Genomic DNA, 25,404 nt, shown 5'->3' with positions numbered 1-25,404 from the left:
AATTGGCTAAAGAATAATGCAAGTGTTCAAAATGACTAGAAAAGAAAAAGACAGTCACAACGATATGTAACAATCTCATGATTCCCTATATGTGATAAAGTATTAGCAATACAAAAATAAGTCATAAATACTCAGCCATATTATTATTTGGTAAATGTTTCTTTCTTTCTTTTTTTTTTTTTTTCTCGAGACAGTGTCTCACTCTGTTGCCCAGGCTGGAGCTCAGTGGTGCAACCTTGGCTCACTGCAACCTTTGCCTCCCAGGTTCAAGCGATTACCCTGCTTCAGCCTCCTGAGTAGCTGGGACTACAAGCACCTGCCATCCTGCTGGGCTAATTTTTGTATTTTCAGTAGAGATGGGGTATCACCATGTTGGCCAGGCTAGTCTCGAACTCCCAACCTCAAATTATCCACTTGCCTTGGCCTCCCAAAGTGCTGGGATACAGGCATAAGCCACTGTATCTGGCCAATATTTCATTTTTAATTCTGAATTTTCAACATTAGATGCAATAGTCATCAGGCTAAATGAAACTGAGTTAAGTGAGTTAAGGCAAACTGGTTTTAGAAGTTGATTCTGGGTGAATTTGTCTACTATAAATGTACTGAATTAATCCCATCAAAACACCAGTATTTTCATTTCAACTACTCACAGCGTGGACCCCCTTGTATTTATTTATTTTTCCACCAGTAGTTGGCATGCCCTCAAAAAGTAAGACAAATGATTGTAGGAAATATGTAAACACACACACAGACACACACACGTAGGAAATATGTAAACACACATAGACACAGACACACACACACACAACTTGACATTTTTCCTTGGAATTTACTAAAAGGCACAATCACCCCAACCTTTGTTGCAATTTGTAGGCCCTATAACCAGACAAATAGCTTTGGTTCTCAGCCTTCAAATAAAGATGAAGGGCATCTCAGCAAATACAAGGGGAAAGGGATGAATTATTTCCCTAGATCTTCTCATTCTTGAATGATACAATGTAAATTATAGCAACATATCTCATGGAGTGATTTTTCAACTGCCTAAGAATTAAGAGACTAGGACTCAGAGACAAGGAAAGCGTTTGTTTTGTCTTTGTTTTTTTTTTTTTTTAAATAATATTACTGTCTAAAATGAATTGCAACAATCTGAGGGCAGAGAGAGAGGGTCCAGGAGTAGAGCTCCCCACCATTGGGATGGTAGGGACATGGGACATTCCTGTGTGTTCAGTGGATGCTATGAAGGTGGCTAAGTTACCAAGAAGACTGGACACCAGACAAAGAACCCCAGTCATAAGCAATTGCAGGTTACCTCAATAGGGATTGATATCAAGGACTGGGGATTATGAGAGGTTGAACCAGTAAAGAATCTCCCACATCAGGGCACTGTGCAATACACAGTCTTCTGAAGGACCCTCCAAAGAGCCCAAATGTCCTAGAAGACAGTCAGTATTCGGATACCACCTGCAACAGAGAGACATTAATAACCCATCAAGGCATTAAAAGCCTGGATGCTGCACCTGCTGAGTTTCAATACCGGTTCTGCCATTTACTAGCTATGTCAGCCTGGGCACCTTTCTGAGCATTTGCTCATCTGTGAAATGGGGATAATAAAAGTATCCATTTCATTGAGTTGTGGGTGTTAAATAAATTCATATATATATATAGAGAGAGAGAGAGACAGAGAGAGAGAGAGAGCGCACTGGGCACTGAGAATGTACCTTGCAATTGTTAGCATTATTATATATAGCATTATTATTATATAGTCAGAGAAGCAATAACAATTAACAGAGAAAGAACTAAAACATATTCCATTTAGGAAAACACATTTGCCGCCTTCCTTGAAATCCTCTTCTCCTTAAATATGCCAGAGATGAAGAGGAACAGGAGGAAAGGGAAGAAGGGAAGGGCGTATAACAGCAGCAGACCCATTTTGTCTACTCTCCATGTTCCTGAATGAAAGATTGGCTGGCAGTGGAGAGAGTCAAGCAGATGAGGTTTAAATTATGTAAGAGGAGGGTTTTAAACTAGATCAGGCTGGGTTTTTAATCTCTAAACATTACCTGGAAATTATGGAATCTGCCTGAAAGTTTGTAAAGGATTTGCTCTTGAGAGGGGCAAGGAGATTCTAAAAAGCATAATTCCTCAGTCCCCAGTGGTTGGAGAAAACACCATTTTCTCTGTGTACCTGTCAAGTTTAAATTGTTCAATACACTGGTTACACATACAGCCTCAGATCTTTGTTACCTCTCTGGTTCCTATTTATGAGTGATTCAAAGTTGTTCTGCAATCTACAATGCACTTTAAAAACAAACTTTTGATCCAGAGTAGGGTTTTAGCCAATAATAAGCTCTAAAATTTTATCCTTTCCCTAAATCGGTCACTTTGCTTAGGGACAGAAGACCACATCCTTCTAGCAGTGAGAAAAGCTGAATTTCTTTGTGAAATTTCTTTATACGTAAGAACTAACAGACCCTGGAGTGACTATGAAGGAAACATCAAGATGTCTCTAAGATTTGCAGGACTCCAACTGCCGGATAATTTGCTGGACAATAGCTAAATCATTATACATTTTATACCTATTTCCATTCTGAAAAAAATCTAGTAGATTCTTTCTGTTTTGCTGAGATAGGCAGGCTGGGCTGTAGGATTGTCATTTTGATCATTTAAGAGATGATGCCAATGATGTCAACAAATTATAAATTAGACAGAATTTAAATTTTAGTGAACCAGGCAAGAGGCCTGCAAGAGTCAGTTAAAATGACCAAAGGCTATGAAAGAGAATGAAGAGAACTCTATGTCACTGCTGAACTCAGGAAAGAAGTGCCTTCACGCCCCCAAATCTCATGGCAATTCTGCCATTATGCAAATAGAATAGTGGGAAGAAAGACATTGGAACACTGGAAGATTCTTCCAGAGAAAATGGCGTATAATTTGGAAGCACAAAGGCAGATTCTAATAGCAGCTGAGCAGGAAGATCTATTGAAAAACAAGGGGGCCAAGGTTATGTAAATGATAGAGCCCTCGTTTTGTAATGTGGAAGGAGCATGGAGATAAGCCAATGCGAAAGAGAATCCAGCCATAGTACCTGGGAGGGGATAATGAGCTTCTATAGGAAATGTCTCCACTTGCATTTTCTTTTCTTTTTGTGGGGGTGTATGGCTAGGAGATGAGGAAGGGGTCCAAGAACCTTGCAACTATAAAATGCTTTAAGCCCAGAATTCAATTTTTAAAAATTCTCAAAATATCCCACCAATATTTGTAGTATTTAAAAATTCTTAAAATATCCACCAATATTGTAGTATCTTTGAAATTATCTAGAAGTCAGTAAAAACATTGGCTCTCTTCTGAAACAGAACTGTTTTAATATAAGAAAGCTGCCTGATTGTAAAAGGATGCTTACCTTTTATGCCTAACTGCAGAACATCTGGTAGCAATTTAGTGTGGCTACTGGCTGTTACTCATTTATCCTTTTCCCTTTTATTAAAAACAAAAACAAAACAACTTTAATTAATTTAAAACCAGACAAAGCCAGCATGGAATGCCAGGGATGGTGTCTGTTTTGTTGATAAGAACACTCTTTACCTATGATGGTTGAAGCACTGAGTGGTAAAGCAAATTACGTGCTACTGCTCTGTTACCAAGTCTCAAGAATTATCTCCAACATTGGGAGGAAACAGGAGTGTGGCTATCAGACATGAGAAGGAGCATGAAACATGTCAGTACATTCAATCAGCTATACTGATTATGAAATAGTGTTCAAAGTTCCATTTTTTTTTTCTGTAGTAGTGTGAAACATCACCTCTTTTGAAATAAGAAAAATAAAATCATGTGGTTCATCTGGGGAGTTTGGGAGACTCCAGTATTACCACATCAGATTTTCCCCTCCTGCTCAGTTTTGATAATACTACCTGTATTCATGTGACTTTTAAATTTAGTGACCAAAAGGCTCAGACCCTGAGGTCGATTCAAAGAAGGGGCAATATAGAAAGCGGGGGTTGTTTGTAGAATGGGGAGTGGCTTACATTAGAGGGGTGTGTGACCATAGGCTCGTCCCTGTACTCTGAGACTGGATAACCATGGATAGAACCATGGACCTCACTCTCTGATGAAGGACCTGTTGGTGCCGTTGAGAATTTTATTTTCTCTCTCTCTTTTTTTTTTTTTTTTGAGATGGAGTCTCACTCTATTGCTCAGGCTGGAGTGCCGTGGTGCAGTGGTGCAATTTCAGCTCACTGCAGCCTCCACCTTCCAGGTGCAAGTGATTCTCGTGCCTCGGCCTCCCAAGTAGCTGGGATTACAGGCATGCATCACTATACCTGGCTAATTTTTGTATTTTTTAGTAGAGATGGAGTTTCACCATGTTGCCCAGGCTGGTCTCAAACTCCTGACCTCAGGTGATCTGCCCGCCTCGGACTCCCAAAGTGTTGGGGTTACAGGTGTGACTCACCACACCTGGCCTGTATTTTTCTCTTCTGAATCCCTGTGTCCGTTTTGATGGTCTCTGGCTGTTCTAGGACTATGCTCACTATAGGCATCATAGGCTGTCTTGCTTTCTTCCACAGGGCTGAGGGTTCTGATGACAAAGAGAAGCATCTTGCCAAATGCCCAGCATCCTGGCAAGTTTACTTTGCAACCTGAGGCTTGTGGGGTTGTGACTGGAGGGGAAATGCAACTTCCTGGTTCATAGGGAGAGGTTCCAAAAGTTTTTCTGACTCCTTTTGATGACTAACAGTAAATGTAAATGAGTCAGAAAGAAATATATCACATTTCTAAAACAATGCGTAAGGATTTGGGCAGACACATGGAAGGGTTTTGGAAAAATGAAGGCTGATCTTTATTTTTTGTTGTCCTTCAAACACTAGAAATATCATTAGACATAATCCTAAGCATAAGCAGAAGATCAGCTTTTTCCATTTCCAGTTTTCCTGCTGGGAAGAGCAAATAAACAGATGGAGTAGAAATTTCAAAGGGAAACACGAGGAACATGACAGAGAAGGCTGTGGATTACTGGGGTACTAGTCACATAGGGGAGGATGGAGATGGTTAAATGAGATAGCGGAGTTTGGCATTAAGGAAGCATTGCCAGAATGGCAAAAGAGGCGCCATGTCTGACTTGAAGTTCTGGACTTCCGGCCAGCCTCATCGGATGCCGAGAGAGGGGCCAAAAGCAGAAATGGAGAAAGCAAATACCATACTTGACTTCTGGGAGATCTGGGGAGCATAAGGCCAAGCTTCTTTCAAATGACCCTGAATGAAAGAGGCTCCAAGGATCCCTTTTTCATCGAAGTAGCCTCATTTCCTTAAAATATCATTCCACAGAGCACCCCAGGGTTGGGAGGTAGTTTCCTCAGTGATTCCAGAGGGACCTTCATGGGGCTTCTAGCAGGTCTAACTCACAAGAGCAGGTCAAAGAGGAAGAGAAAATGGAAGTTGTCTCATGGGAGTTCAGAAGTTTTATTCAATCACACTCATGACACACCCTTATTAGGTCTGCCTGGGGAAATTTTGGGAAAAGTCAGGGAGTGTCAGGTCCCCTAATAATCAGTGAGAATCAACCAGACAAACAAATCAGGGGTTGGACAAAAGGGTCTTATTCCAGGGAATAACACTAGATGTGTAGCGATTTTTTAATTAATAGACATGTTTCTCATTTATCATATCCACTCTAGACCTTTTTAGTCTTTTCTGTTTTTCAGTTTTTGAGTAACAATTCTCATTTCTTTACTTGACTCCGAACATCATGCAGCACTATGATTCTGTACATGGTCAGATTTAATTGTTGCCTTTGCGGTTCGGAAGGGCAAAGTCTGAGGTCCCAGTTATAGGTTAACCCTCTCCTTATGCTGCCTTCTCTACCTCTACCCAAGTTCCTTGGGTAGCTACTGTAAACATTCCCCTGTCCAGAGTGGCTTCAAGTCTCACTTCCAGGGTCCCCAACTTCTCCCCACTCTAAAGCTGACCTCCATCACACTGCCATTGTCAAGCTCATGAAAAGTCATAGCTGGTTCTAGTCTACACAACCATTATTCCTACAGAGATAACTTCTTCATAGGCATTCACCTCTGCTGCTGCAGCAGATTGCAAGCTACTCTCTGCTGCCACATGCCAATCTTTGCATTGCTCCCACCATCCCTTCCCCCATGCAAATTCCACTGTTATTTTTCCTGGGTGGCCATTGCTGATTGTCCCCATCCTCATTCTGGTCTTTCTCAACACTGATATCTAAGATGACCTCTCCCTACACCCTAGGACATGGCCTTCCTGTATTGCCTGTCTCAGACCTTTAGGCTCTTTCTACCACTGAAAGATGCCATTTTTTTTAAGGTTACAGATTTCCCTGTTGGTGTTCTATTTATGGAGTTGGATCAGGTTCTCATTTGGGCTAGGGCAGGAATGGAGTCATGATGTTGCTTCATATAGCATGGTGGCAATCATGCCCTCTAATCCTCTCAGCATCTTAAAGATTGTGTTCATGGGATGAATCTCCCCTTGTGTGGAGTAGATATACCCATTTTATTAGGTTCTCCTCAGTGGTTATAGCACTGCCTTCACAACCACCTTTGTACTTATGATGAGTAAGCTCTAAAGATTACTGCACTGAAGGTTGGGGGAGATCCCTGACCACCTGCTCTTCCAGCTTTGTATGCTGTGAAAAGGAGGAAGATAGAGAGATTAAAAATTTGGATATTTTGTAGATTTTATAGATCCCTTTTCTGAACCCAAATCCTAGAATAGAGGTGTATTGATCAATTAAGGAAAAAGCCAAAAGCAGATGGAGTTTTTCTAACTTCTTATTTAGGATGCTATAAGTAAAACACCCCACAGGGATCCCTTACTCTGATATGGATGGCAACATTAATGTAAAAATGGTAGCATCACATGGTTGGGCAGACAGCAGAACTGAGTTAGCAAGCCCAAATCTCTTCTGAATTTTGTATGCCTTGAAAGTGATCTAGAAGATGCTTCAGACCCCATGAGGAGTACTGAAGGAGCTGAGTTGGAATTCAGCAGGCCAGCCACAGGGCCACAGTAGGGACAGACAGGGAGATCTAGCTTCCAAGGTTGCAGAGCAGAGTGTAGACAAGGGCATGATGAACGATTTGGCTGAGATGCAGAGGGCTGTGCTGCTCCAAAAGATGTCTCAAACAGGCTGAGCCAGCCAGGGAGGTCCCCTGGGCCCTAACCAAGCCAAGAGATAAAATCACAAGTTCCTCAGCTGCAGACTTCACTAGAGATCCAGGGGGTAGTAGTGGTGTGGGAGGTGTCCAGAAGACACCACTGCCTAAATACAAATCCTCTTCTTCTTTGCCATCTAGGGAAACAGAAGGAAGGAAGAAGAGGGAGAAAGCTCTGGCAGGGGTATTTTTGAGTGACTGAATAATGACCTGAAATGAGACTCTCCTAAGATTAATAACATTAATATTTTTCTTCTGCCCAGTGAAAGTGCAGGTTAAATTAAAGTACATCAGTTTATTTTCTTGCACTGAGTATTCATAGGTAAATGTGATTCTCTCTCTCTCCGTGTGTGTGTATATAAACACACATACTCACATACATATATGTTATATAAATATATATTGATAGATTTTTTATAAATGGATGTTTATTTAACAGTAGGTCTTGATCAAATGTCAAATGAAACAAAGACAGCAAGACCAGAATAATTCCAGGTAATTTAAAGGCATCAGCATTTTTGAGTATTCTATTATCTCCTGGACCTTCTCCTGTTCATATTCTTTGTGTTTATATATTATTGTTTGTCCTGGGCACCTTTCAAAATCAGACACATCTGAACTCATTCTTCTAGCCCACTGCCATTTTCAAGCATTTGCAAACCTAATTTCTGTCCTGATTTGTCCTGTGCATCTCTCCTCTTCCCTCTGAACCAATGCCGCTGCTGCTGTTCAGACCTTCATGACTTTTTGAGACACCTGGAAGAGCGTCCTGACAGCTTGCCACACTTCTCAACCTCCTGACACCTCAGCATCTGTTAATTTGCTAGAGGATATATCTATTGCACTTATTTCTTCTAAATCATTAAATGACTTCTCATCAATGAAATAATATACTAAACCTATGCAGGCTCTTCATAACCTGGCTAGAGCCCATGTTTCAACTTTTGTTTCCACTTTCTACCTCCCTGCTCTCTCTCTTGTGGTCTAGCCTTGACCACTGATTTGCTGTTTTTTGAACAGGTTTGAAAGGTTTGACTTCAACCTAGTCATCTCATACCCACATCTTCTGCTCCAATGATACCTCTTTTCCAAGGATTCCCTGACATCCTCCCTCTCTTGTTCTGCTGTTGTATTTTGTGTATGCTTCTGCAATGGAATACAGCCAGTGCCATAATATATGTGACTGACTGACTTCCTTCTAGATTCAGAGTCCCTGGAAGGCAGGACCCATTTTTGAATTAACTTTTCATCTCTTACTCTACCCAACACAATGGGCGTCATCTAGAGTACTTGATAAATGCATGTAAAAGTGCTTTATAAACAGCAAAGTGCTATGTAAATAGTAATTCTTATTACTATTTATATTATATGATTATTATACTATTACTACTTATATGATATTATTATTATTTGTTAAATTGAGTTGAATTTACTTTTAGAAGACTATTCATTTTCTGGGAGAAATAATTTCCCACCTGTGGAAATGCTAGAATAACTGATATGATGTCTGAAGATATGGTAGGCAGAGATACCACTGGGGGAGAAAGGAGAGGGAGCCTTAATTTTGAAGTCTTCCTTTTCCTTCACAGGCAGTCCCAGAGGGCCAGCCTTGTCCAGTGCTCCTTATCATTTATCTGTGGCTTTTATTCACCTCATATTACAAATCACAGACATTACTGGAAAGTTCCCCATCAGGGAAGATCAAAGAGGTGGCACTGTAATAAGAAACAGCAGGCTGTGGGGAGTTAGCCCTAGGCACAAGCTCTACCCGTGCTTGCCTTACATGTCAGGCCAAGCACCTCTCTCCTGACCCTTGAGCCATAGACACGCTATGAATTTAATATGCCTGGCATTTCCTGATACAGGGATTATTTCCATCTCTAGGAATTCTATAAATGTTCTCAGAAGCCTTTGGGACATTTACATTTTAAAAATAAACCTTTAGAACTCAACACAAACATCCTAGAAATCCGTGTGTCAGCCTTTTTCTTGAAAACACCTGTAAGTCCTGCTGTGGCTTGCTGAAGCAGGGAAGGGAAAGACCACAAGGATCATGCTCATAGGTAGAAATGCCCGCAAGAAATAGCCATGCAGAAATTGGCACGACCATGTTGAATGTCTGCCAACTTTCTCCATGAGAGACTTGGGAAGTTTGATCAACCAAGAGAGAGAACGGGGAGTGGGGAAAAGGAAAGGAAATTAAAGAAAAGGAAAAGAGGGAGGGAGGGAAGGGAAGAGGGAGGAAAGAAGGGAGGGAGGGAAGGAAGGAGGAATGAAGGAGGGAATGAAGGAAGGAAGGAAAGAAGGAAGCAAAGAAGGCAGGGAGGGAGGGAAGGAGGGAGGGAGGAAAGAGAAATGGAGAAAAGGAAAAAAGATAAGAAAAACAAAAAGGAAGGAAGGAAGAAGTGAGTTCCTGGAAGCTGTTACCTATCACTTGGGTAGGTATTGAGGATTTAGTTTTTCAGGCAGCAAATCTGCCAAAATCCATATCTAGGTCACCTCTGGAGTATCCCCATGGAGGACGAAATAGCCCAAATGCAACTGAAATAAGAGATAAAAGAAAAGGGAGATTTTCTCCAATGCTGGATATTGCAGGATAGTATCAACTCTCCCCTCTCCTGGAACAATGCAAATGTGAAGGGGCATCCTACCTGCTATGCTGATGGTGGCTGCAGCCTTGGCAGTAGTGAACTTCTCCCCATGCTTATTGGTAGCTATGCATGTGTAGAGTCCTGGCTTGGTGATAAACAGCTGCAGTCTTGAGTCAATCACTCGGTCTTTCACACTCTCTTGAATGGACCCAGAAGAAACCTGATGGAGTAAAGGAAAATAAAAGATAGAACTCAGTCAAGGATTTCCTACTATACTATGTCAGTAGATCTGAAGGGAAAAGCATTAAGATTATAATCAAGTGCACGTGGTACAGTGCAAAAATAGCCAAAAGATTTTCCCTCCCTATGCCCATGCCCTTGCAATATGACTTTGTAGCTCTTCCTTCAAGAAGTAGCATTTTCCTCCATAATTTGAATCTAGATTAGCCTTGTGATGTGTTTTGGAATGAATGAGCAGAAACTAAAGTTCTTGCACATTGTGGCTTGCTCTCTTGTTTATGGAACCTGGGACTGCCTATAAACAAGCAAGAGCCCGCATGGTAGAAGATGAAACACACATGGCCGGTTTATCCCCACTGCCCCAGATGGGAACCAACAACAACCATCCAAGGTACGCATAAGGCTATTCTGAACCAACTAGCACTCTTTCAAGCTGCCGATCACAGGAACTTGACCAGCCGAGATCAGGCAGTCCTGCCCAGCAGCAAAACCATATCAGTGAAACCACCCAGTTGAACCACAGACTTGTGAGCACTAATAGTTACTGGTTTAAGTCACTAAGCTTTGGGCTGATTTGTGATACAGCCATAGGTAACCAATACAAGGTATGAATTATATACGGTGTGGATCCTCTGATATATGTCTTCAATGTCCTGCAAATGACAGTTAAGTATGAGAGGTTGCAGACTTAATGACTTATTTTCATAACTCCTGTTCAGTTCCCCATAAATGCATGTCAGATAGGTGGATGGTTATCAGGAAAAATGGTTGTGAAGCCAAGTCTGTCTCTGAGGCATGACATACATAATACATACATAATACCTCAAGGTCACTGAAAACATCCTTAGTAGGAAAGAGAAGCAGTTTTTAAACTGCCTGACCTCTCTTCTCCTGGACTTCATCCAGGTGTTGAAATAGTTCAGCAAAGAGACCAACACGTTAGGAAGTTCATGCAGGAGGTACTACTTAAACCAGAAAATCAAATGTCCTTAAAGAGCCAAGATATCAATGCAATATTGATACACAATTAACAGCTTAATTTATACAAATGCATATATATTAGTCAACATTACTCCAACTCTATAGGAAAGATAGCTGCCCAGCACATTTTACAAGGTTGCATAGTTAGAATTTGCATCCTAGCATGTCTGACACAAAAGCCTATGCTTTTAATCATTATGTTACAGTGTCTTTCCTAGTCCCTGAAGAGAGAGCAAATGAGCAGTCATTAGAAAACAAGAGTAACAATTACCTTAACAAATCAACCAACCATGAACAAAATACATATCTGACAAATGTCATTGTTAAGGTGGTGGCATTTTTTTAAATGGTGGTTCTTTTTTCACCATTTTCTTGAGCACAATACCACATTTTCAATAACTAATCTTTAATTAACACTACTTATATGAGGGAAATCTGATGCCAATTTGAGAGAAATTGGAGTGAAATGACAATTAAGGAATCAGTTGATGTTGTGCCTTGACTTTATCTTAAGGAGTGGAGGTACGTCCCATGTTGGCCTGAGCTTGGCTGCTTGGCTGAGAGAGATTCCTCTGTTCAGTACTAGGGAATGAGGCTGAGAATGAGACATTTTGGAGCCAATTATTTTATTGTGTTGCATGAGAGAGGATTTTCACAGTTTGACTAGCCAGGAAGAAGAAAGCTCTGAGGTAAGGCCAGCTTTCTTCCTAGCTGCCAGGTGGCTGGCTATCCCTGGCACCAAGCACTGTGTAGCAATCATTCAGTGAACGTTTGTCCAACTAGCTTTTTATTCTTTACTTTCCCTACTAGTCTCAATTCTTATGATAAAAACTGGCTTATATGAGTATCAATTTACCTTAACTGGGAATCTTTTCAGGTCAGATCAAGTATTGTGGCATTTTCCCCAGATAAGCAACCTAGACTCTATGAGAAATTTACAAAGTGAAGAGAAAAATATTTTTAAGAGACATGCACTCAGTTGGGAATTCGAACTAAACTCATCATTATCATATTTATCAGAAGTGCAATGTCTCATTGTATGAGTATCCCAGTTAGATCAAGGGGACTGAAAATATTTGGACTCGCCTAAATTTTAATACAAAGCAACAATGAGAAAAAAAGCTAAAGACCCCAAGCCTCTATGCTCAATCAACAGACTTTATGTTATTTTGTATTTTATATTTTGTTTATAAATATCTCTTTCCAGTTTAGATAAGCAAAAGCAGAACAGTTTGCAAAATGCTTTGCAAAAATAGTTCCCTCCTGCAAGAAGTAGGAATGTGCAATGCCTTAGAGACAACTCTGAAGCAAGGAATCTCCCCAAATGTTGCCCTAAGTCCCACTTAGGGCAATGTTTTCATGTTCACACCTAAGAAAGTCATTCTTAAACACCTCCTCAAGGTCACTGAAAACATCCTTAGTAGGAAAGAGAAGCAGTTTTTAAACTGCCTGACGTCTCTTCTCCTGGACTTCATCCAGGTGTTGAAATAGTTCAGCAAAGAGACCAACACTTAGGAGGTTCATGCTTGAGTACAAAGTGACTCCTGAATGCTTTTCCCCCTGCTTCCAGAGGCCTTGCTTGATTCAGTTTGTGACTCACGCACAGCAGGCCTTGTTAGTCATAGTTTGAATTTGTTTTTCTTTCTTCATGGATCGTTCTGATCAACAGTTTAGTATATTTGATGATCTGAAAATAAAAACAAATCCCTCTGCTCTCCATTTTGATATTTTTTCCCGCCTCAGATTTCAAAGATCAAAGGGGTGAGTCCAGATTAGTACTGTGAGCTTTTACCAAGGTATGCCTAAGTAAAGCAGAGTACTTAATTGAGGTGACTATGTCTGGTAGTTACAGGAAATACATGATTTTCTCCAAGTCACTCAGGCATATGGACCTGAGGGAGCTGGAGACACAGCTCCCTGCTCTGGGTGTGATGTTCTGTCTTTCTGAGTTAACCGTAACTATGTGAGGAGATGGACCTGTTAATTTGCTTGACTATAGTAATCATTTCACTGTATATGTTTATCTAAACATCATGTTTTATACCTTAAATATATACAATAAAGATCACAATAAAACATTTTTTTTCCTAAAAACAGGCAGTAGGATAGGAAGCTCTATTAAATAGGCATAATAATTCATACCTGACATAATGTGTGTAAAAACTCTTTGAAGGTGATAGAGCAGTTATAGACCCCTGGAGTACTTCTTAATGTATCATTAATACATTACTAATGCCGTCTTGAGAGAATCTACCCCCAGCTATGGATAATCCAATAATTTTATGATTTGACCTTAGCTAGGGAAGACCTCTGAAAGGTATTCTGGCCTCAAAGGCCCTGTCTTGCATATAGTTCTAGCTGGCTGGAAATACCCTATGGAACTGTTAGAATGTGGACCAGGGCCGGGTGCAGTGGCTCATGCCTGTAATCCCAGCACTTTGGAAGACCAAGGCAGGCAGATCACGAGGTTAGGAGATCAAGACCATCCTGGCTAACATGGTGAAACCCCGTCTGTACTAAAAATACAAAAAGTTAGCTGGGCTTGATGGCACCCGCCTGTAGTCCCAACTACTCGAGAGGCTGAGACAGGAGAATTGCTTGAACCCAGGAGGTGAAGGTTGCAGTGAGCTGAGATCGCGCCACTGCACTCCAGCCTCATGACAAGACTCCATCTTGGGGGGAAAAAAAAAAAAGTGTGGCCCAGTAGGGTTCATGTTTATGCAGTTGTAATAATGTCTGTTTATGAATCATAGAAAAAGGGATAATAAACCAAGAGACATTTCCATAGTTTTTCTGATTAATGTAGCCATAAACATTAGCCTCTTTCAAACTGGCTGCTGAATTATTCCACATAAGACTTGTTACATGTAATTATTTTGGTTTACACAGCTAGTAGGATAAAAGGACCTCACAGGTCATATATTTTAAACCAAAACTCTTGCCTCTTAAAAATATGTCTAAATATAGATATGCCTCCCTTTAAGAAAATTCTAAAAGACAACCTTCAACCTAGGTGATTTGGCTGTTTATATTATAAAATTCTTCTAATATGTTAAAATTATTCAACTTCTAAAATATTTTAGAAATTATATTTATTGGACAAAGCAAGAGGGACATGAAATTTTTCTATATTTTTTAGTTGCATGCCAAAATAACAGAGATATTACTGGTATAACTATAAATAAATCTGGTAATAAAACTACAAATAATTTTCTTTTTAAAAAGTAAGCTCTGCTCTTTCCATGCCAAACTACTGTTTCCAAGATTGTAAAACAAAAGGAATGTTACTATTCACTCTGAACTTCATCTGTGAATTCAGATTTCCACTAAAAATGCTTGGTATTTCCATAGGAGGAAAGCAAGATAGTTTCTAATCACTTTGGGACACGTTGCTGGACTTTCTCCTGCTCTTTGGCTCTAACTATTCAGGGTTTTGGTTTACCGGCAGGTTCACAGCAGGGGAGAAAGGGAGCACTCACTTCTTTCAGAGTACCCATTGTACTGAGCAGCGTGCTATGGCATTAGTTTACTAACTTGTAGTGAGTGAAGAGCCACAGTTCAAACTCTGTTTTGTTCTGTGCCAAATATCTCCCAGCTCTTCGTTCGTCTTTGTTCATTCCACCAAAAATGATATCAGGACTATAGGATTCTCTGTGTTCTCCTCCATGGGATTTCTGGTTTGCAACTTTTACAACATTAAATGCCTGACATTGCCTCCATGTCCTGTGATTTGCGTCAATGTGGACAGTCATCTTGATTTCCTTTCAGACTTGGGTAGAATTACCAAGAACTAAACTTGGCTCTAAGAGCAGCACACACTCTCTGACCGTAAGAACTGCGGATGTACTTTTGCTTTCTTCCTGGATGAAAGTCACTTCGTTTGTTTTATTCCTGTTTTAGAATCTGAGGTGATAAATCTATTTTGCCTCTCACTTTTTGTGAGTCACATGTTGAATGAATAAGTTGGGGTCTCAATAAGGCCTCAACTATCTTAACTATCGTACTCTTGTTATTCCTGAACTTCAACAGAGAATAATCATTTATCTTCCAGTTCTAACCTCATATGAATCTTTTGAAAATACTAAAAATTTAAAAAGTATGTATCTTTCCATTTTCTTTATTACTATTTTTACATAAACAAATTAGTGAAGTTATATTGTCAGTCTCCCAATTTTATTTTATTTATTTTTTGAATTAGTGAAGTTATATTGTCAGTCTCCCAATTTTATTTTATTTGTTTTTTGAGATGGAGTCTCGCTCTGTTGCCCAGACTGGAGTGCAGCGGTGCAATCTTGGCTCACTGCAACCTCCGCCTCCCAGATTCAAGTGATTCTTCTGCCTCAGGCTCGAAGTAACTGGGACTACAGGCATGTGCCACCACGCCCGGCTAATTCTTTTGTATTTTTAGTAGATACGAGGTTTTCACCGTGTTAGCCAGGATGATCTCCATCCTGACCTCGTAATCCTCCCACCTCGGCCTCCAAAAGTGCTGGGATTACAGGAGTGAGTTACTGCGCCCGGCCCGGTCTCCCAATTTTCTTAGGATGTCTTTGTACTCCCTTGACAGGCTTAAGACTATAACAATTTCCACAGAAGAGCCAAAAAACACATTGACAAATAAGAATCAAATTTTAAATGACACTTGAAACGTTCTTAGAGAGGTAAAGAAGAACAGGGACTCCAAGTTACTTTGTTGTAACTGGACAAAATTAGAGAACATTAGCCCTGATGTCTGTAATTATACCATTAGAGATCATCTTTGACAGCCACCTGACATCTGTGTTAGTGTAGATAGATATGAGAAAATCAGTGTCTGAGTGGTAAATGGACCCCAAAATCACATTAACTAAAGAGGGGCATTTACAACCTCAGTCTTCCAACTCCCTCTCTAATTCTCATTCTACCGTGCCTCAAGTTACAAGCTGGAAAAGCACGTTCATTTGTTTATGTACTGTATTTGAAGGGATGTAGGATAGACAGATAAAATGAAACAATTTTATTAACAAATTACGAGAAAAATGATTTTGTTCAAGTTACAGAAAAAAAACTTCAGCTAAAACAATAGTGAAAGTGACAATAATAAATGAAGTATACGCCTTGGAGGGTGCCATTGCCATAAGACATTCTTTGTTATTGGAGTAGCCATAGAATTTGGCATTTTTTTTCCTGTTTTACAACATCCAACTAAAATTTCACCCATTGACATACTTTGCTCTCCACTTCTTCTCTCCCTTCCCCTTCTTCCCTTTCTTGTCTTGTGTCCTAGTTCTCACCTTTTGGGGCTGCAGCCAATCAATCTTCCTAGGGCACCCTGCTTTAGAGGGACAAGGGTGGGGCCAGGTATAAGTATAGAGCAAAGCATTATTTTTTGAAACTCCTTTAAAAAAATTTAGACTTTTAATTTTTTTTAGCTTATTGGTGGTATAACTCACAAATAGAAATTGTATATATTTAAGGTGAACAAGGTGATGTTTTGAGATATATATATATATGTTATGAAATGATTACTGCAATCAAGCTAGTGAACTATCATCTCACGTGGTTACCTTTGTGTGTGTGTTTTAAGAACACTTGGGATCCACCCTCTTAGCAAATTTCAAGTGTGCAATACAGTGTTAACTGTAGTCACCATATTGTACATTACATCTCCAGTACTTATTCATCTTGCGTGACTGAAACTTTGTACCCTTTGATGATCATCACTCCATTCTCCCATCCCTGACAGCCACTATTCTATTCTGAGCTTCTATGAGTTCAACTCTTAGATTCCACATATAAGTGAGATCATTTGGTATTTGCCTTTCTGTATCTGGCTTATTTCACTTAGCATAATGTTCTCGAGGTTATCCATGTCGAGACGCCTTTGAATAAGGGTTCAGGCCTGGGAAACTTCACTCCCAGTCTTCCGAATGCTCTTCCCTTCTATCTTTCTGAAACTGTAAGTTGTTTAACTTTATTTAAAAGCAGTAAACAAATTAACTTATTACATGGAGATGCCTCAGGGTTACCATTCTTTCATGCCGTGAAATGCTTCTAAAGCCTACAGTATGCCAAGCCCTAGTGACAGGATAACTTCCTGCTTTAAGGCTATCTGTTTTTTAGTTTTTATTTTGCTCCAGAGTATTTGCCTTAGTTTTAGCCACTGTTATTTAATTTAGAGGAGGAAACCTTATAATGGTGTACAAAAGAGATGAATAAAAACTATTTAGGAATAAGAACTGTGTTATGAAAAACACTCCGGGATTTTTGGTGCTCATCATTGTAGGCACAGACACCAGAAGTGCACACACAAGGAGAGAAAGCCCTGTGACGATACAGGGAGATAACCATGTGAAGCCATCTACAAGCCAGGAAGAGAAGCCTTACCAGAAACCAACCCTGATAGCACCTTGACCTTGTACTTCCAGCTTTTAGAACTGTAGGAAAAAAAATTCTGTTGTTTAAGACACCCTATCTGTGGTATTCTATTATGGCAGCCCTAAATACTAATATAATCCTGGAGAAGAGAAAGTCATGAAGATATGAAATGGTTCAAGTCCATGAAGGAATGTGCCTTGGATTGGGTAGAAATTACACTTAATATCATTTGAATTATACCATAAGGTTTTGCCTTCCTTAAAAAGAAGTTCCCCATTTTCTTTTTGTGATGCTTGCATTAAACACAATTTGGGATGATGTGGATATTAAAGTGTCCCAATTTGGGACACTTCTTTGATCTCCAAATGGTACCATTAATATACTGTAATATGATAATATATGTTCATTACAGCCAAGATACCAACAAGTTGGACAGCCTATCCTGGAGGAGATGAAAACTGAAAATAGCCACCAGTTAGATGAGTTATCAAGGTTTGGGTTGTTCAGCCATATTGACAGCCATTCTCAGTCCACCCAAAGGACTGGGTTGGACATGCACCCATCTCCTTAAGGGATAAAAGTATCCTCCATGTGACCACGTGGAGAGTCACATATGTGTTTTAATGCTATGCAGTAAAAAGTTGAAGGGCTAATTCAATGGGCTCAAGGTGCTCAAACCCTACACATTCCAAAGAAAGATCTGGCCTTTGGCTCCTGAGAGATGACCTCTGCCCCTTGGAATATCCTGTGTAATAAGGATATCTTTATATATCTGAGATTTTGGGCAATGCTGGATAGTTTATGATAATAATGTAAATGATAGTGAATACTTGGGATCCTAGGCCACGTTGTATTAGTTTGACCTTTGGAGGGGCTGGAAACTAGCTAAGACTAGTTATGTGAGCACTCCACATCTATGTAACTGAGCTCCAGTAAAAACTCTGGACACCAAGGTTAGGGTGAGCCTCCTTGGTTGACAATACTTCATGCATGCTGTCACACACTGTTGCTGGGAGAATGAAGTGCTGTCCATGCAACTTCACTAGAAGAGGAAAACTGATTCCTCTTTGCTGATTTTAATCTATATCCTTTTCCTGCAATAAACCATAATCATAACAGCTTATCTAAAATCTGTGAGTCCTTCTCATGAACCATCAAACATCAATGTGACCTTGGGGACTCCAACACACTTGCAATTTGGAGACACATTAGACAAGTATGTAATTCCCACCGGTAAAATCTAAAGGCTGTCTGGCAGCTCCAATGGAAGGAACAAAGAAGAGAAAGTCCAATTGTCTGGGCTTCCAGAGTTTGTCAATAAAAAGGTTTTATAGAAGATCTGATTGGGAGTCATTTTCAGTCCTCCCAAGATGACTTTTTGGAGGACTGATTAGACCCCAACACAGAGAGACTTTCCATCAACTAACAAATTGGGGACTTGCTAATGTGGCCAAAGATGGATAGCCTGAGGAAAATGCATCACTGGTATCATCTTAATGTTCCCTGATTTCTGAAGAATCATGAATATGTCTATGAGGGTAAGAGTCAGTTTTAAATATCTGGCAGGCACAGAAGGTATAAAGCCAACTTACAAGTGTGTCAGTTGAATTAGGGCTCTCCTGCACCAGTTATTGCTCCTCCCTACCTCCCACCCAACCCTTCTGGGGTCGTAAAGAGCAGCTAGGAACTGGGGGAAGAATGAGTGAGCATGAGGTAAGAAGCCAACTACAATTTTTTCTTATATGAAAGTTAAGCTGAAATATCCCTGAGAAGGGAGGAACTTTGAATGCCATTGGATGCTTTGGTTATTACTTAGGACTAGACACTTAAATGACTAAATTGGGATAATGTTAATGATTTAAAATCAACTAATAGTAACCAGAAAAATCACAGAGCCTGCTTAAGGTAGGCTTAAATAGTAGCAAAAGAACTTGCTCTGCTGAATATTTTTAAATGACAAAGAAAATAATAAGATCATGTTATATGCAAGTCATGTTCATTAACATCAGAGTTACAGTAATAATAATCTCAGCTCACACATTTAACTCTTGTTTATGGACCCGAAATCCTAGAAGATAAATACAAAATTAAGAAAAATAAATATATAGAAAGATGGTATTATAATCAAAGAATCAGATATTTCCAGCAAATTCTGGAAGATAAAGAGAGGTGATTGGATAGATAGAAAAATTAACATCAACTAAGTAGCTGAAACCTAGCACAAAAGAAGAGGTTTACTGAGAGGAGAATGGATACATTTTCCCTACAAAGTCATGGAAAATTTCAAACTTCAGATAACAGGGGCTGTAAGCAGGAGCTAACTTTAAGAAAGTCAGCAAAGTAATTGAAGAACTCTGGGAGCTATAATATATGCATATGGCACCAGGCTGAGGCATCTACCTGTGAGATAGAAATTGTGAATGAGATTTTCTGTTATGTGTTCCTATAGTAGACAATCATGGTGGACACTAGAGCTTGAGAATAACCTGACAGATAAAATAGGGCCCCCTATTTCCTCCACAAACATATGCAGAGCATAAAGAAGAGAAAGATTGAAGCTTTGAAAGAAATTCATTTAATTGGAGTCTACATAGAAAGGATGTGGAGAAGAGAGAAGCAGTAATTATTGGTATAGTAGAGGAAAATGTCTCTGAGTATAAGAAAGACTTGCATCTCAACTTTCTCACCTCAAGCTCTGTATCAAAGGAAACTATGTAAACTTGACAGTCTATTCTATAAGATTGGAAAAATATTAACAAAGCCTGATCATGATAGCCTACTAAAAGACAAAACCATTTCTATTATTGAAAATAGATGCAAATAATCCTGAAAAAAATACAGAAAATTGAAACAACACAAATAAAAAATTAAACAAAAAAGCAATGTATTCAGAAATGAACGAATGGTTCAACATAGGGAAACTTTGCAATTTAAAGTGAAAAATGACATCAAAAAGAGGATGTAATTGATGATGAAGTGTTTTACTGATTTTAAAATATATTTATATTAAAAATAATTATCAAATTAAGAATAAAAATAAATTTTCTTAACCTCAAAAAGAGTATCAGAAACTAAAGACTCGGTGCAAACCAAAGTGGTTAAAGTCTAATATAATGACAATAAAAATCCATGATAGGTTTCTGTCTCAGATGTTGATGTTAGGTTATTCAGACAAAGCTACACCGTGAAAAAAATTAAAATTTTGAAAAAAAATTTTAACAGGTGTAACAAACTGAGAAAATCTTATTTACCCTTAGAGAGTTTTCCAAACCCAGAAAATTTGAACTTTCCTTTGGATAGCCTTAGGGAGTCAGGAGATAAATCAAAACTTTGTGCCCATAAGAGTCTAATAAGAGATATAATAAATTAAGGTATAGAGTCTAATAAGAGATATAATAAATTAAGATCTAAAAGAACTAGATATCAGGGAGCTATCAGTGTGAACTACAAGTTAAATAGTCCACATAATGAATTAGTGGTCATGTTATAATTATCTGGGATGCCCAAGGAGCTTCATACCTTGAGCTTAGTTGAAGGTGGTACAAGATTAGCAGTAACCTCTTGTCCCTGGCAGAAACAAGCAAAATTCTCTCTGGAGGAAAATACCTTCATCTAGATCTCAAAATAGTTCCTAATATTTTTATTCAAAACAATGCACAGCAGGTAATCAAAGATAGCTAGGCACACAAGGAAACAACACAAAATAAACAAGAATCAGTGGGAAAACAGACAACAGAAACAGACCTACAGTGGCACCTCATCTCACTCAAATAAAAGCAAAGTGGTCTAAATGACCACACAGGCCTATAGGATCCACAATGCCTCCCTCTCATCTCTTGACCCTTTGCTTAATCCCCTCTAACCACATTGGTCTCTTTGCTGTTTTTCTGACATGTCATGTATACCATTATCTCAGAGACTTTGTCTAGTTATCTTCCCCCATTTATCTATGTAATGTCACCCTTCAACTCCTTCAGATCTTTGTTCAAATGTCTTTGTCTGAATGAGCCTTCACTGATCATTCTTTTAAAAACATAATCTTCCTCCTGAGGTCTAACTTTCTGTTTAAAATGTTTCTTAATTTAAAATTTTATGGATATATAATAGTTGTACATATTTATGGGGTAAATGTGAAATTTTGATATAAGCGTACAATGTGTACTGATCAAATTAGGATAATTGGGATATCCATTACCTAAGTAATTTGTCATTTTTTTGTGCTAGGAACATTCCAATTCCACTCTTCTAGATATTTTGAAATACACAATAAATATTGTATTGTGCTATGTAGTTCAATATCGTGAACTATGTATAGTTGTCCTGTTGTGCTATTGCTATGGTTTAGATCTGTGTCCCCACCAAATCTCAAGTCGAATTGTAATTCCCAGTGTTGGAGTTGGGCCTGGTGTGGGGTGATTGGATCATGGGGACAGAAGTCTCATGAATGGGTTAGCACCATCCCCTCAGTGCTGTTCTCATGATAGTGAGTGAGTGAATTCTGAGATCTGGTTGTTTAAATGTGTGTGGCACCTTTCCTCTCCCTCCTGCTCTGGCCATGTGAGAAGTCTTGCCCCCACTTTGCTTTCTGCCATGATTGTAAGTTTCTCGAGGCCTCCCCAGAAGCAGAAACCATTATGCTTCCTGAACAGCCTGCAGAACCACGAGCCAATTAAACCTCTTTTCTTTATAAATTACCCAGTCTCAGGTATTTCTTTATCATGATGCGAGAACTGACTAATATAGCTACTAAGCACTCAATATTATTCCTCCTATTAGGTATGTACCCATGAACCAACCCCTCTTTATCCCCCCTTCCCCACTACCTTTCCCAGCCTCTGATATCCATCATTCTACTCTCTATCTCCATGAGATCATTTTTTTTAGTTATGAAAGAGAACATGAAATACTTTTCTTTCTGTGTCTGGTTTATTTCACTTAACATAATGTCCCGCGGTTCCATCCATGTTGTTGCAAATAACAGGATTTTATTCTTCTTATGGATTAGTAATGTTTCACTGTGTATATGTACCACCTTTTCTGTATCCATTCATCCATTGATGGATACTTAGTTTGATTCTATATCTTGGTTATTGTGAATAGTGCCACAATAAACATGGGAGTGCAGATACCTCTTAGATATACTGATTTTCTTCCTTTTGACTGTATACCCAGTAGTGGAATTGGTGGATCATATGGCAATTCCATTTTTAGCTTTTTGAGTAACTGCCATACTGTCTTCCATAGTGACTGTAGTAATTCCCGTTCCCATGAACAGTGTAGGAGAGTTCTGATTTCTCCTAAGGTTGAACTTCCTGTCTCCTTTTCCTGACTTATTTTTCTCCATGGCATTTGACACCATACACATACAACATATATTTTCCTGTATTTCCCCATGAGAAGGTAAGCTCTTTGAGGGCAGAGAACTTTGCCTGTTTTGTTTACTCCTGTATCCACAGGGCCTAGAATAGTGTTTGATGTTCAGAAGCTCAATACATATTTATAGAATGAACAAATAAATAAATGTATGTAGGTAAAGTGCTTGGAATAGGGCCTGGCTGAAAATAACTACTTAATATACATCAGTTATTATTACCACTATTGAAAATGAAGAAAAGAATGTTGAAATGACACTGATTCTAACTCCGGATTACTTTCCATCAAAGTAGCCTCTAGCAGGGAACTAATCTTTCAGTGATGAGTTTTATGAAAATTATTTTACTTATATGGGAAGATATTATTACCACTTCCCATTTACACAAAGGCACAAAGGAAGAAATTGGTTTTCTAGTATTCCTCACGATACATGGAAGGAAGCAAACTCTTGGAGTTCGATTTCTATGGCAATGGCTTCTAGGACAAAGATATTGGGAGGCTTTGAAAAGTGGTATAGGTGAGACCAATGACAGAGATCTGGGTAACTACAACTACATGGTCTATCATGAAGTTCACCACCAATGGGTCTTCCCCAGACAAGTCCCCACACACATGACACTCACAGCATTTCCGTTTTCAATCCAGGTGATGGTGGGGACAGGAATGCCTGTTGCTGTGCAGTACAGGGTCACAAAGGAGCCAAAGGTGACATTGTGGGATTCAGGAGCCCGCAGGATCCTGGCAAAAACTGTTAGGAAGACAGAAGTGGTGAGTGACGCTCCTATATGAAATGGTCAAGCTAGAGTGGTCTTTTAAAAATGCAAATTAGACCATGTTCCCCTGTGTGCAGTTCTTCAGTGTTTGCTCTGTTTTAAGGATAATACCATATGCCATGGCCGAGCCTCCAAGCCCTATATGTTATAACCCTACATTTCTCACCACTCAAGGACACACTGAGCTTGTTCTTAACATAGAAACTTGCCCTTGTTCTTCCTCTGCCTAGACCACTCATCCCCCAGATCCTCAAGTAGTAGGTTCCTTGAATCATTCAAGTCTCTGTTTAAGTGACATTTTCTCAGAAAGGTCCTTCTTAATCACACAACATCAAGTGTAATCCTCCCCCGATTCACTTTTCACCAGCCTACATTATTGTCTTTACAGACCTTACAACTATCTGAAATTATCTTATTTATTTTTTACTTGTCTGTTATTTCTCTTTCCCATTAGATTGTTTGAAGCCAAAAGCCTTGCCTTTTGTTGACTGCTGTATTGTTTCACGCAGAGTTCCTGACCAGAGCAAGCACAGGATAGTATTTTATTGAATTAATCAAATAATTACACTTTACACCCTCAACTGTATCATAGTGGGAGGGCAGACAAATTCTGTCAAACTTTTCAGATGATATATTGAGCAAAAAAAAAAAAAAAAAAAGGATATTTTAGATAAAGTGTAGGCAGGAGAATGAGTAATTTCTATTCCTTTCTGACCCTGAATCCCCACTGATTAAGTAAGAGGAAATTATTTTGATGTAGGAAGAAATTTTACCTTTAACTAAAGAGTGGGATTGAGGCTCACAATGCATTATAAATTAGAGGATACTTAGATTCACAGAATCATTAAACTTGGAAGAGACTCCAAAGATCAGCTAGATTCCTGTTCTTATCTCATAGAAATGGAAACTAAATCTTTGTTAATTTAAGTAAGTTGGTTTCCCAAGGTAACAAGAGTGATGAGTGAGAAACCTGGACTCAGGTCTTCTGACTTCAAATTCAGTGTTTGTTTAAACTATTATGGAATCTTTTGGATGGCCTATTATACTGTAAGCATATTTTATGCTCCTACTTTTTGATTTCTAGGACTTAAGCACAGAATATAATATTAGAGTATGAAGCCCCAATTAACACAATGCTTTGAAACTTAATTCTAGTTAAATTGAAATTTGTGAAGATTGGATTCTAAACTAAAGTATGGGAGACCACATGTGCTAGATAAGGAGATACGCAGGACAATGATAGAACAGGTCCAGAGTAGTGTTTCGAGTTGGTCTGATTGTTGAGTACCTCTTAAAAAGCATTGCATAATTTAAAGAGATTAAGGAACATTTGATTTGTTTGACAACTGGGGCCTTTTTGCAGATTTAAATTAATTTGACTTCCTATCTTTTGATATTGATATTTTAGATACAGAAATGTGGGCCCCAAAACCAGGAGAAAAGAAATGCAAGGAAGGTGCTGTCTTCAAGGCAAAAAGAGATTATTAAAAAAAAACAAAGAACGCTATCAAATGTTTAAAATGAAGCTGAATCTGTCCCCCAAAACCAAAATTGAGCCTGATTTTAAGTAAGTCCTGGGGTCCAATTAACAATCTCCAAAAATTAGAGGGTTGAGGAACATTTCAAAGAATACTATGGAGATGCAATTCAATCAAACCCAGACATTTAACAGGGAAAATCATTAGTATTAGGGGGTAAAAAAGAAAGAGTGATCCATTATAGATTAAAAGAGACTTAAGAGACGTATTACCCAAATGCAATGTGTGCCTCTGCTTGGATTCTTATTCTCCCAACTTAATCTAAATTCACACGTTACAGACTCTTGACAACTAACACTGACAGTCATCCTAGTGAGGGTGCATCCAGGTACTCTTCTAATGTTTTCTGGTTACAATAATGGAGACATAGAGTCCA

The 25,404-nt window shown here is 39.1% G+C and overlaps 1 protein-coding gene across 1 annotated transcript in view; it reads right to left on the bottom strand.

The window, feature by feature from the left end:
* Positions 1-25,404, bottom strand: part of MUSK (muscle associated receptor tyrosine kinase) — a 130,041-nt gene that overhangs the window by 38,176 nt on the left and 66,461 nt on the right. The window contains exons 6-7 of the mRNA XM_054520440.2: positions 23,341-23,465; positions 9,827-9,986 (exon numbers count right to left, since the gene is read on the bottom strand). Coding sequence (XP_054376415.1) covers positions 9,827-9,986; positions 23,341-23,465 — 285 coding nt within the window. The remainder of the gene's footprint in view (positions 1-9,826; positions 9,987-23,340; positions 23,466-25,404) is intronic.

The sequence above is a fragment of the Pongo abelii genome, chromosome 13 (genome assembly GCF_028885655.2).
Source record: "Pongo abelii isolate AG06213 chromosome 13, NHGRI_mPonAbe1-v2.0_pri, whole genome shotgun sequence".
Classification (NCBI taxonomy): Eukaryota; Metazoa; Chordata; class Mammalia; order Primates; family Hominidae; genus Pongo; species Pongo abelii.
This window is presented reverse-complemented; position numbering and strand designations above follow the sequence as displayed.